General features: G+C 41.7%; 1 protein-coding gene across 1 annotated transcript; it reads right to left on the bottom strand.

Annotated features, from left to right (window-relative positions):
* Positions 1 to 5,481: 5,481 nt before the first annotated feature.
* LOC142302921 (olfactory receptor 11L1-like) lies at positions 5,482 to 6,429 on the bottom strand. The gene has a single exon (XM_075344025.1). The coding sequence runs from the start codon at positions 6,427 to 6,429 to the stop codon at positions 5,482 to 5,484; it is 948 nt and encodes a 315-aa protein (XP_075200140.1).
* Positions 6,430 to 14,089: the final 7,660 nt, after the last annotated feature.

Genomic DNA, 14,089 nt, shown 5'->3' with positions numbered 1-14,089 from the left:
GTCTCTCCAGGGAGGAAGGAGACAAACTCTAGCCCCACCTATTGGAAGTAGCAATCCTAAAGGTCAAAAGTGACCCTTAATCAAGCCTTTTCATATGACCTAGGATTTATGCCAGATCAGAATCCAAATGTGCGGATACAGTGTTTGGGGGTGATTGCCCCTCATCAGTACAAAGTATGGGAATCTGATCTGGCTTATGAGAAGCTATATTGGGGACCACGGGGAAGACTATTCTCCTTGCAGAGACCTGAAAAAAAGTCTGGCTGCCGTTTCAGTACTTGCTCATCTCCAGTAAATACTAAACAAAAACAGTATCTACTGGGCAGAAAAGGTATACCAGCCCACCCTGCACTTCTGGCCTCTCCTAAAACTTGGATTCAAAATCATGGCCATGAAAAATCCTCTCAGCACTATGTGTGCTAAAGCCTCTTTTCCGTTTCCTACATCACAGGGGCTAGCCACGTCAGTGACACATACCTACCTTCCTGTACCTTGCCATCTTGGTACCTCCCGGTGGTTATACAGGACATACACAGGCTTCACGAAGAGGAACCTTGGAAGTAGCCTAATATGTTTTATGACATAGGAGGAAAGTGTAATCAGAAAATACATTGTATCTCCTCGCTGCTTTAATTCTTCTCTTTTTCCTTTACAGCCATGATGCTGAGATTAAAATATGTTTTCTTGATCAGCTCACATGTGCACAGCAATGCAAATTTCCATAAAGCTAAAGTTACTTCCTCAATGTCCTGTTAAAAATAATGAAAACCCCTTCCATCTTTGTCTGCCCGGATGTGAATCGAGTGCGATCATTAATCAGAGTTCCATCTTTCTCCTGTGCAAATTTTTGCTAAATGCAGCTAATTAGTTCTGCTGACTTTTAAATGAATCAAACCATAAAGATAAAAGTTATTTTAACTGGACTAAGTGCTGGTTATTAAGTGGAAGTTACATTCAAATGTTCTTTAAATATATGCCAGTTCTTTAAATATATGCCAAAAAGCCAGGGAAGGAGTCTTGTGAGGATAATTTGCATATTCCCAGTGCCTTCTGGGATAAGTGAAGAGTCACCGCGAGCTCAAGGAGAACCGGGCTTTGGCCGTTACAGCCGGAAGGAAGACTTCTGAAAGCCTGTCTTCTTCATTGTGAGCGTGAGTGAGCAAAGTGTGAGCAAAAGTAAGTGTGAGTAGAATTGTTTGTATTTAGTTGTTTAATTACTTAACATTTGTTTAGTGCTATCCCCATTAGAAAATGTGCTCCACTATTGCTAATGCGATCCAGTGTACATCTTGTCTCATGTATGCAGTCCTTGAAAAGCCATTCGAGGGTGCATACTGTTGTTCGAGATGTGCGCAAGTTGCACATTTGGAAGCCCAGATACTGGATCTAAATGAGCAGCTGGCAACTCTGAGATGCATTAGCAATATGGAAAGGAGTTTGCTGCTCACTGAGCAGCAGCTTGCTGGGTCAGATGTGCGGGAGGATCGTAGTAGGCAGCGGCAGGACGGTGAGGTAGGTAGCTGGGTGACAGTTAGAAAGGGGGTAAAGGGAAAAGTGCTAGGAAGGCTAGTCCTGAACTGACACACCCCAATAGGTTTGCAAACTTGGCAGATGAGAGTGATGTCATTACAGGGGTAGCATTGCTGCAGCAAGGCATGACCTCTGAATGCCAGAGGAGTGTCTGCTCCAGTAAGGGGGGGAATAGGAGTGCAGGGCAGGCAAGACAGGTACTGGTAGTGGGGGACTCAATTATTAGGGGGACAGATAGGGCAATCTGTCACAAAGACAGGGATCGCCGAACAGTGTGTTGTCTTCCTGGCGCTCGAGTTCGGCACATCGCTGATCGGGTTGACAGATTACTGGGAGGGGCTGGGGAGGACCCAGCGGTCATTGTACACATTGGCACAAATGACAAAGTTAGAGGTAGGTAGAAGGTCCTTAAAGATGTTTTCAGGGAATTAGGTTGTAAGCTTAAAGCATGGACCTCAAAGGTGGTATTTTCGGAAATACTACCTGTGCCACGAGCCACACCAGAGAGGCAAAGAGAGATCAGGGAGGTTAACAGGTGGCTCAAGAATTGGTGTAGGAAAGAGGGTTTTGGGTTCCTGGAGAATTGGGCCGACTTTTCAGTTGGCTACAGATTCTATGCTAGGGATGGGCTGCATCTTAATGGGGAAGGTGCAGCTCTGCTGGGGCAGAAAATGGCTAGAAGGTTGGAGGAGTGTTTAAACTAGGAATGGGGGGGAGGGTATTCACTTTATAGAAGGGGAATGTAGTGCAGATAGTGACCAGAACACAAGTAATGAAATTGGGGATGGTACGGGGGGAAGGGTTAGGACAGTTAATACAGTAAGCAGGAATACAGGTACAGAGTCATACGTAACGTGCATGTACACTAATGCCCGAAGCCTCACAAATAAGGTGGAGGAATTAGAATTAATATTGTTGGAAGAAAATTATGATATAGTGGGGATATCAGAGACATGGCTGGATGAGAGCTATGACTGGGCTGTTAATTTACAGGGTTATAGCCTATTCAGGAATGACCGTACAAATAAGCGAGGGGGAGGTGTGTGTCTATATGTAAAATCATCCTTAAAACCCATCCTGCGTGACAACATATGTGAGGGTACTGAGAATGTAGAGTCCCTATGGGTGGAGATAAGGGGGGGGAGAATGAATAATAAAATACTGATAGGGGAGTGTTATAAGACGCCGAATATTATGGAAGAGGTAGAGAATCTCCTTATAAAGCAAATTGATAAAGCAGCGAGTCTCGGAGAGGTAATTATTATGGGGGACTTTAACTATCCTGATATAAATTGGGGAACAGAAACTTGCAGTTCCAGCAAAGGAAATAGATTTTTGATAACAATGAAAGATAATTACCTTTCACAAATGGTCCAGGACCCCACAAAAGGGGGAGCACTACTAGACCTTGTACTAACCAATAGGCCAGACCGCATATCAAATATACAAGTTGGGGGTTACTTGGGGAATAGTGATCACAAAATAATATGTTTTCATGTATTCTTTAGTAAGATGTATAGTAGAGGGGCTACAAGGACACTAAACTTCAGGAAAGCAAATTTTAAACGGTTGAGAGATGATCTAAGTGCAATAAACTGGGATGATGTACTAAGTAATAAAAGTACACAAAGCAAATGGGAGACTTTTATGAGCATCCTGAATAGGGCTTGTGCAGAAAATATACCCTATGGGAACAAACATGCTAGAAATAGGAGGAAACCCCTATGGCTAAATAGAGCTGTAAGGGAAGCAATAAAAGAAAAACAGAAAGCCTTAAAAGAATTAAAGAGGGTAGGTAGTGATGAGGCATTATATAATTATAGAAAATTAAATAAAATATGTAAAAAGCAAATTAAGTTAGCTAAGTTTGAGACAGAGAGACTCATTGCGAGAGAAAGTAAAAATAATCCTAAAATATTCTTTAACTACATAAACAGTAAAAAGCTGAAAAGCGATAGTGTTGGCCCCCTTAAAAATAGTCTTGGTGAAATGGTGGAAGGGGATGAGGGTAAAGCCAACCTGCTGAATGACTTTTTTTCTACGGTTTTTATACAAGAAAATGCCATGGCAGATGACATGACCAGTGATACCATAAATTCACCCTTGAATATTACCTGCTTAACCCAGCAGGAAGTACGCCGCCGCCTCGAAATCACTAAGGTTGACAAATTTCCGGGCCCGGATGGCATACACCCCAGAGTACTACAGGAATTGAGTTCTGTGATAGATAGACCATTATTTTTAATCTTCTCAGATTCCTTAATAACAGGGTCGGTACCGCAGGACTGGCGCATAGCAAATGTGGTGCCAATATTCAAAAAGGGGACAAAAACTGAGCCGGGAAATTATAGGCCGGTAAGTTTAACCTCTACGGTTGGTAAAATCCTTGAGGGTTTCTTGAGAGATGCTATACTGGAGTATCTCAAGAAAAATAACCTTATGACAGAGTATCAACATGGGTTTATGAGGGATCGATCCTGTCAAACTAATTTGATCAGCTTCTATGAAGAGGTAAGTTCAAGCCTGGACCAGGGAAATGCAGTGGATGTTGTGTATATGGACTTTTCAAAAGCTTTTGATACGGTGCCACACAAAAGGTTGGTACATAAAATGAGAATAATGGGGATAGGGGAAAATATGTGTAACTGGGTTAAAAACTGGCTCAGTGATAGGAAACAAAGGGTGGTTATTAATGGTACGTACTCGGACTGGGTCTCAGTTCATAGTGGGGTACCACAGGGGTCAGTATTGGGCCCGCTTCTTTTCAACATATTTATAAATGACCTTGTTGGGGGCATGCGGAGTAGAATTTCAATATTTGCAGATGATACTAAACTCTGCAGGGTAATCAATACAGAGGAGGATAATTTTATATTACAGGGAGATTTATGTAAATTGGAGGATTGGGCTGAGAAGTGGCAATTGAAGTTTAATGTAGATAAATGTAAGGTCATGCACTTTGGTAGAGGAAATAACATTTATGATTATGTACTTAATTGTAGAACACTGGGTAAAACAGACACAGAAAAAGACTTGGGTGTATGGGTGGATGGTAAACTTCACTTTAGTGGACAGTGTCAGGCAACTGCTGCCAGGGCTAATAAAATAATGGGATGTATTAAAGAGGTATAAGTGTTCATGAAAAAAATATAGTTCTACCTCTGTACAAGTCACTAGTGCGACCGCACTTATATACTGTGTACAATTCTGGTCACCGATATATAAGAAGGACATAGCTGAACTGGAGAGGGTGCAGAGAAGAGCGACCAAGATTATTAGAGGAATGGGGGGGCTGCAATACCAAAACAGGTTATTAAACTTGGGGTTATTTAGTCTGGAAAAACGAAGGCTTAGGGGGGATCTAATCACAATGTATAAATATATGAGGGGACAGTACAGAGACCTTTCCAAAGATCTTTTTACACCTAGGCCTGCGACTGGAACACGGGGGCATCCGCTACGTCTTGAGGAAAGAAGGTTTAATCATAATCACAGACGAGGATTCTTTACTGTACGAGCAGTGAGACTATGGAGCTCTCTGCCGCATGATGTTATAATGAGTGTTTCACTACTAACATTTAAGCAGAGCCTGGATGCCTTTCTTGAAAAATTTAATATTACCAGTTATGTATATTAGATTTTATGACAGGGTATTGATCCAGGGAACTAGTCTGATTGCCGGATGTGGAGTCAGGAAGGACATTTTTTCCCCATTGGAACTTGTTTGCCACATTGGTGGTTTTTTTGCCTTCCTTTGGATCAACATGTTAGGCTACGGGTTGAACTAGATGGACTTAGAGTCTCCCTTCAACCTTAAAACTATGATACTATGATACTATGATATAATTTTTATATTAGCAAAGCAGATATATGGGTTAAAAATAGAGAAAAAAGTTTTTTTTTAAAAGAAGTCATCTTTTCGTCCCTATATGATGATATTAATTTTCAAAATTATTTTTTTGCCATCTTCAGTAAGAAGTTAGATTGAAATGTTCCGAAAGCTTTCATTATTTGTGCGTTCCTTAAACTGTATATCACAGGATTCATCATCGGTGTCCCAACCGTGTACATCAAAGATAAAAATTTTGTAATATTCAATGATTTTCCTTTGGTTGGAAGAACATAAACACCAAATAATGTTCCGTAGAATATGGAGACCACAATAAGGTGCGAACTGCAGGTGGAGAACGTTTTCTGTCTACCGGTAGCTGAAGGAATCTTTAGTATGACAAAGATGATATAAGTATAAGATATTATAACAATTAAGAATGGGCAGAGAAGAACCGGCACACCAGTTAGCATAATTTCCAACTGGACTCCACTGACATCTGAGCATGAGAGCTCAAGTATTGGTGGCAGATCGCAGAAGAAATGGTCAATGTCATTAGGTCCACAATAATCTAACGAGGATGTTGACGCTATTTCAACTGTCGATATAGAAAAACTCGTTACCCAACTAATAAAGACCAGTTTTAGACATAAACTTTGACTCATAATGGTGGTATACCGTAAGGGGTTACATATGGCCAAATATCTGTCATAAGACATCACCGTCAGAAGAAGACATTCTGAACATTCACAGAAGGCAAATACATAAAACTGAACAATGCAGCCAAAAAAAGAGATGACGGCAACTTTATGAAGAAGATTATGGAGCATGATTGGGACAATATCTGAGGTCAGTAAGATGTCCGCTATGGACAACTGTGTGAGGAAGAAGTACATGGGCCGGTGAAGGTCTCTGCTGTACACCACCAATATTACCATGAGGAGATTGCCACAAAGTGTCATGCAATAGATCAGCAGAAGTATGGGAAAGTATAAAAAATTCACATTTTGTGAGCTGTGAAATCCCAAGAGGTGGACTTTTGTAATCATGGAAATGTTTTGTTGATACATAGCCTAAAAAAAAAAATTCTTATATTTTATTATGCTTACATATAAGGAGTGAAATGAGAGCACTTGCAAAACTATTTACCAGTAAGGTATCAAACTCCTATTCTAACAGGATGGAGGAAAGTTTACTGGACATTGAAAAACTTTCAAAAAAAAAATGGAAAACCGTGACCTTTAGGCATAATGAAATGGATCTTGTAGACACCATGAGCCCCGGCACTATCGGTGGGTAAGCGTATCCAAGGGCTTTGACAAATTTTCCTCCATTCTATTATCCATTATGGTTTAGTTTGTATAATAATCTAGAAGGGAAAACGATTTAAGAAAATCACTAAAAATACAGCGACTCCTGAATCAGTGGACAATAAGCACAAAATATAAAACAACTGCGAATCCATCACACAAATCATTGTCTGGATGAGAGATTGGTCTTGTGGAAGACGTTCCCTTTTGGAGAGGTTTTATTGTAAATTATTATTATTATTATTATTATTATTATTATTTAGACTTTAGTGATACTGTTGATATCATTCTTCAAAAAATATTAAAACAATTCTAAGGTTTCTTTTTAATTTGGATCTAAACAGATTAATAATTTCTGATATCGGTAGAGACAGAAAATAAGTAGTACTTACACATACAGTGTGGCGCGTGTCTGCAGAGTTTTCTAGGTCTTATCTGTTCAGCCTCCATCTTATCCTTTTATAAAGTAATGCAGAAAATAAAAAAAAATCTGTTGGGGAAACAGGGGAGTCTTGACTATTCTCCCGTGCTTTATTAAAATGTAATGAAAGTAAAATCAAATCTCATGAATACAATTATTTATTGATTGAATATTTAGACTCACAATACTTGAGATTTTATTTTTCTTATATTTATTATAGTTTCGTAGTATCTCCTGCTATTAGTACGATGCGGCAAACGTCTTCTCGTGTGTTGTGCTCATTCGCCGCTGTCTTCATTATGGCTTTTGGGCTTTCCATGCAATTTTAACCCTTGTTAAGTCTTCTGAAAATTTTCCAACAATACATTGCTAAGGTTCTCTTTTGGATACCCTGTTACTGACCCGGATTGTTTTCCAGCCTTTTTTACTACCTGTCCTAAACTTCTGCTCTCTTTATGTCGAGAGATAAGTCTGCCTTTCTGACCTCTTTCTACTGTGTGACATGTTTTTCAGTTTACAGTATGTACAAACCATTAAAGTTTCCTACCCATCGGCTGAGACTACACGTATAAGGGTAGCAAGTTAGATGTCTTAAGCAATTAATTTCTTATCCTTATATAAGGGTTAAAGGATTACAAGATAAAAACCTTAAAATCACTTGGACAACGTATCAATATTACTTAAGACCCCGTCACATTTAGCGACTTACCAGAGATGCCGAAAACGATGCGACGTGATAAGGATCGCTGGTAAGTCGCTAGGAGGTCGCTGGGGAGATGTCACACAGTCAGACCTTACCAACGACTCAGTAATGATACAGGTCGCAGTAGCGACCTGTATAACGATCTCTGCTGTCATTGGGACCCTGTCACACAGTGTCAAACACAGCGATGCGTCCTGCTCAGCAGGACATCACCTTTGAAGAAAATGTTCCCAACCATTCAGCAACAACTAGCGATCTCACAGCAGGGGCCTGATCGCTGGTAGGTGTCACACATAACGAGATCGTTGCTGCGTCACAAAAACGGTGATGCAGTAACGACCTCGTTTGCGATCTCGTTGTGTGTGACAGGGCCTTTACACCAGCACTATTCTGTACTCCGTATGACACCGTCTTCTATGATGACCCTCCTTTCCATGCTGAACACTTGTTCAGACCTTACATTTTAGCAGGGGAGGCCAGAACCTCAAGTCGTATTGTACAAGCTCAGACCATGTATTCAGTTTTGCCATCCAGGAATAAATTAGTGCAGAACCATCAGCTAACATTGCGAAACGTCTGGACACATCCTCTTACACTATGTTTAATAAACGTTGACTCTTGGTAATACGCACCATAGCAGATGGTGTTGTTGGATGGTGTGTTGGACAGCACGTGAAATGTTGCCACATTAAGGCCATGATAACCCCCTCTGTTATTATTTATTTATAATTGTAATTTAATTTAATTATGCACTGAGAGGAGGAGCTGGACTTCAGCTGAGAGCCGCGGGACAAATCGGGACCTCTAAATCAGAGCAGTTCACGGAATGAGGCTGCATTGCTCTCTCCTCTCTCTCTCGTCTCTCTTCTCTCTCTCTTTCTCTCTTTCTTTCTCTCTCTCTCTCTTTTTCTCTTTTTTATCTCTCTCTCTTTCTCTCTCTCTTTCTCTCTCTCTTTCTCTCTCTTTTTCTCTCTCTTTTTCTCAGTCTCTCTTTTTGTTTTTCTCCCTCTCTCTCTCCTCTCTCTTCTCTCTCTCTTCTCTCTCTCCTCTCTCATCTCTCTCTTCTCTCTCTCCTCTCTCTTCTCTCTCCTCTCTCTCTTTTTCTCTTTCTCTCTCTTTTTCTCTCTCTTTTTCTCAGTCAATCTTTTTCTCTTTTTCCCTCTCTCTCACTCCCCTCTCCTCTTTCCTCTCTCTCGTCTCTCTCTTCTCTCTCCTCTCTCTCTCTTCTCTCTCCTCTCTCTCTCTTCTCCCTCCTCTCTCTCTCTTCTCTCTTATCTCTCCCTCTCTCTTCTCTCTCCTATCTCTCTTCTCTCTCTCCCTCCCTCTCTCTCCCTCTTCTCTCTCCTATCTCTCTTCTCTCTCTCCCTCCCTCTTTCTCTCCTCTCTTCTCTCTCCTCTCTCTCTCCTCTCTTCTCTCTCCTCTCTCTCTTCTCTCTCTCTTCTTTCTCTTCTCTCTCTATCCTCTTTCTCTTCTCTCTCTTCTTTCTCACTCTTCTTTCTCTCCCCTCTCTCTCCTCTCTCTCTTTTCTTCTCTTCTCTCTCTTTTCTCCTCTTCTCTCTCTCTTCTCTCTCTCTCCCTCTCTCTCTTCTCTTTTCTCTCTTTCTTTTATCTCTCTCCTTTCTCTCTTTTTTTCTCTATCTTCCCTCTCTCTTTTCTCTCTCTCAGACCTGGCGATGATCAGCTGATGCGTTCACCTGACGGCATCAGCTGACAATATAAGTCGAGCAGTGAGGCTGTCGGACAGGAGTCTGCACAGAAGTGTGTAGTTTTTTTTGTTTTTTTTGCACTGATGCATCAGCTGTTTGTATAAAAGCCATTTATACAATCAGCTGTTGTGTCATGTGATTCAGGCCCTTGAACCTGACACATTATCTGATCGCTTTGACTTCCAGCAAACCGATCAGATGATATTGGATCCGGATTGAATGTCGCGGGACCCTTGACCCAGGATTACTGCGGAGGTTTTTTTTTATTTTAATAAAGATGGAGTCACTAATTGTGTTGTGTTTTATTTCTAATAAAAATATTTTTCTGTGTTGTGTTTTTTTTTTCTGTACTAGAAATTTATGGTGGCCATGTCTAATATTGGCGTGACACCATGAATTTCAGGCTTAGGGCCAGTTTATAATATACAGCTAGCCCTAACCCCATTATTACCCAGCGAGTCACCCATCACCAGGGCAACTGGAAGAGTTGGATACAGCGCCTGAAGATGGCGATTCTATGAAAGCACCATTTTCTGGGGCGGCTGCGGACTGCAATTCGCAGCAGGGGTGCCCAGAAAGCTTGGGCACCCTGCGCTGCGGATTCCAATCCCCAGCTGCCTAGTTGTACCTGGCTGGACACAAAAATTGGGCAAAGCCCACGTCATTTTTTTTTTAATTGTTTCATGAAATTCATGAAATAATTTTAAAAAAAAAAGGGTTTCCCTATATTATTGGTTCCTAGCCGGGTACAAATAGGCAGCTGGGGGTTGGGGGCAGTACATAGCTGCTGGCTGTACCTTGCTAGCATACAAAAACATGGCGAAGCCCACGCAATTTTTGGGGGGGGGCAAAAAACTCCTGCATACAGTCGTGGATGGAGTATGCTGAGCCTTGTAGTTCTGCAGCTGCTGTCTGTCTGTATGGAGGAGAGCAGACAGCAGCTGCAGAACTACAAGGCTCAGCATCCTCCATCCAGGACTGTATGCTGGAGGGAGAGGCAAGGGGAGCAGAACTGCAAGGCTCAGAAATCTTCATCCACTAGTGTATAAAAAACAAAAAAGCTAACACTAAATGTGCACTGCAGCACTAAAAATTCCAACTGTACTTATAAATTTGAGATTTTTGGCAAAAAATTGCAATTTCTTGAGCCACCCCGCCACTCCACGGCAAATCTCATTTGGGGCAGTCCTAACACTAAAATATTTTTTATAAAATGTGCCAAATGGCCTCACATATGAAATAGTAGAACTGCTCTTAGCAGCATTCACCTGGTCAATTTCAGTCCCGTACCCATGACTGAATCATGGCTGTGGGCGGGACAGGTCGAAGCAAATGCTGCATGAAGTAAATAGCCTGTGGACAGGGTCTGATGACTGAATGTGAACAGTCACCTATCGCCAAAATCTAGACAGGTGGAATACATCCCAAATTGGAGTGCATAGCAAGGTGGGGGTCAGCCACCGACCAAGTCAATGAAGAAAAAACAAAAAAACTAGCACTAAATGCGCACTACAGCATTAAAAATTCCAACTGTACTTATTATACACTTGAGATTTTTGGCAAAAAATTGCAATTTCTTGTGCCACCCCGCCACTCCACGGCAAATCTCATTTGGGGCAGTCCTAACACTAAAATATTTTTATAAAATGTGCCAAACGGCCTCACATATGAAATAGTAGAACTGCTCTTAGCAGCACTAGCCTGGTCTATTTCAGTCCCGTACCCATGACTGAATCATGGCTGTGGGCGGGACAGGTCCAAGCAAATGCTGCATGAAGTAAATAGCCTGTGGACAGGGCCTGATGACTGAATGTGAACAGTCACCAATCGCCAAAATCTAGACAGGTGGAATACATCCCAAATTGGGGTGCATAGCAAGGTGGGGTCAGCCACCGACCAATTCAATGAAGAAAATAATGTGTGCAGGGGAGCAGACAGCAGCTGCAGAACTACAAGGCTCAGCATGCTGCATCAAGGACTGTATGCTGGAGGGAGAGACAGGGGGAGCAGAACTACCAGGCTCAGCATGCTCCATTCATTAATGTATGCAGGAGAGCAGACATCAGCTGCAGAACTACAAGGCTCAGCATACTCCATCCAGGACTTTATGCAAGAGTTTTTGCCCACCAAAAAAATGACGTGGGCTTCGCCATATTTTTGTATGCTAGCCAGGTACAGCAGGCAGTTACGGCTGCCCCCAACCCCCAGCTGCCTATTTGTGCCTGGCTGCGAACTAAAAATATAGGGAAGTCCTTTTTTTAATTATTTCATGAATTTCATGAATTAATTAAAAAAAAAAAAATGACATGGGCTTTGCCCCATTTTTGTGTCCAGCCAGGTACAACTAAGCAGCTGGGGATTGGAATGCGCAGCATAGGTTGGCCCGAGCTTTCTGGGTCCCTCTGCTGCGAGTTGCCGTCATAGAAGCGCCATTATATGGCGTTGCATCCAACTCTTCCAGCAGCCCTGAAGCCGGGTGGCTTGCTGGGTAATAATGCTAGCTTAGTTTTACTAGCTAGTATTAAGCCAGAGATTCTTAATGTCAGGTAAGTTTGACCCGGCCATTAAGAATATCCAATAAATTGTTAATAAAAAGACACCACACAGAGAAAAAAATAGTTTAATAGAAATAAATACACAGACACACTTAGAGACTCCAAGTTTATTACTCCCTCTCATTCCTCCACGATCATGGTCTTCTGTCTTCTTTCTCCTTCAACCCATGCAGCTCTGCTAAATCAGACAGCACTGCATGGGAGGAAGAACGCTGCTGCTCTCGGGCAGTCTAATCACTCAGTGAGGGAGCAGAGGCTGTGGGCTGTAAGCGGTGACGTCACCGTTGACACGCGGGTTACTATAGCAACGGTGATCTCCGATACTCACCAGATGTGGGCTGACTCTGTAAAGAGCGCCCACATGCAGGAACAGGGAAGCCAACCATGTGCCAGAGCATGTCGCCGGTACACGGAGATGCTGGAACGAGCACCGCGTTCCGGAGAGATGCACTGACAGGACCTAGCATGATGTCTAGCCATGTAACCAGTCTGTAGCCAATGAGATAATACACACGTGACTGGTCACATGCTATTTTGACATCACGGAAGGTCCTATCATGAGTGCTGGTTACCGGGAGGACGCAGCGATTATCGGAAGGAAAAGCGGCGGGAGACCGAGTGCAGGAGCCTCCGTTCGATGAACCGAACCGAACTCGAACGCTAGGGGATGGCTCATCTCTAATTGTTAGTAACATCAGTATTAGTGGAAGCAACAGAAGACACGAGACAGACTGTAATTATGTGAGATCAATTCAGTACACTGAAAACTTCACCATCACCTAATCTTCACAGTCTTTAACTGGGGGGGGGGATTTGGAGATCAAATTTTGAGCTGGACAACAGATATGGCACTTTTCAGATGCTGGAATAAATATTTTGAACTGGACAACAGATCGGGCACTACTTCAAATCTGAAATAGCAAAATTTAGCTGAACAACAAATTTGGCAATATTTTGATGCTGAAATAGCAATTTTGAGCCAGACAATGGGCTGACGAGGCCTTGGGGCTCAGTTACATTGATCAATGCGATTGCTAAATATCTCCTTTTTCCTAATATTCATGGCAGGTATGCAATTCATTATTCACATGTTCAAATTAGCAAGTAGCATTTTTCATTGTATATTCCAATATTTTTCCATATGCTTGAGGCATTATACCATTATCTAAGTTTGATGTGCAGCCTTATTCTTATATATAGTATGTATTTTTGGCTTGCACTCATATATATATATTAGTGCTCACTTCAGTTATCCTATTCAGTTATATGTGGTTTTTTTTCTGAATGTGAACACAGCTCCGCCCTTTTCGGCCATGTTTTTTCCATCTCCTATATAAGAAAGTCCTTAGTTACCCCTCTCCACCCATAGCAGTTTTTAATTGCAATGAGATGACACACAGTTAGGGTCACAGAGCTAGGGACCCCAATATAGAGATATGCCTTGACGAGGCCTTGGGGCTCAGTTACATTGATCAATGCGATTGCTAAATATCTCCTTTTTCCTAATATTCATAGCAGGTATGCAATTCATTATTCACATGTTCAAATTAGCAAGTAGCATTTTTCATTGTATATTCCAATATTTTTCCATATGCTTGAGGCACTATACCATTATCTAAGTTTGATGTGCAGCCTTATTCTTATATATAGTATGTATTTTTGGCTTGCACTCATATATATATATTAGTGCTCACTTCAGTTATCCTATTCAGTTATATGTGGGTTTTTTTCTGAATGTGAACACAGCTCCGCCCTTTTTGGCCATGTTTTTTCCATCTCCTATATAAGAAAGTCCTTAGTTACCCCTCTCCACCCATAGCAGTTTTTAATTGCAATGAGATGACACACAGTTAGGGTCACAGAGCTAGGGACCCCAATATAGAGATATGCCTTGACGAGGCCTTGGGGCTCAGTTACATTGATCAATGTGATTGCTAAATATCTCCTTTTTCCTAATATTCATAGCAGGTATGCAATTCATTATTCACATGTTCAAATTAGCAAGTAGCATTTTTCATTGTATATTCCAATATT

The sequence above is a fragment of the Anomaloglossus baeobatrachus genome, chromosome 4 (genome assembly GCF_048569485.1).
Source record: "Anomaloglossus baeobatrachus isolate aAnoBae1 chromosome 4, aAnoBae1.hap1, whole genome shotgun sequence".
NCBI lineage: Eukaryota > Metazoa > Chordata > Amphibia > Anura > Aromobatidae > Anomaloglossus > Anomaloglossus baeobatrachus.
The sequence above is the reverse complement of the archived record's forward strand: the minus strand, read 5'-3'. Positions and strand labels throughout refer to the sequence as shown.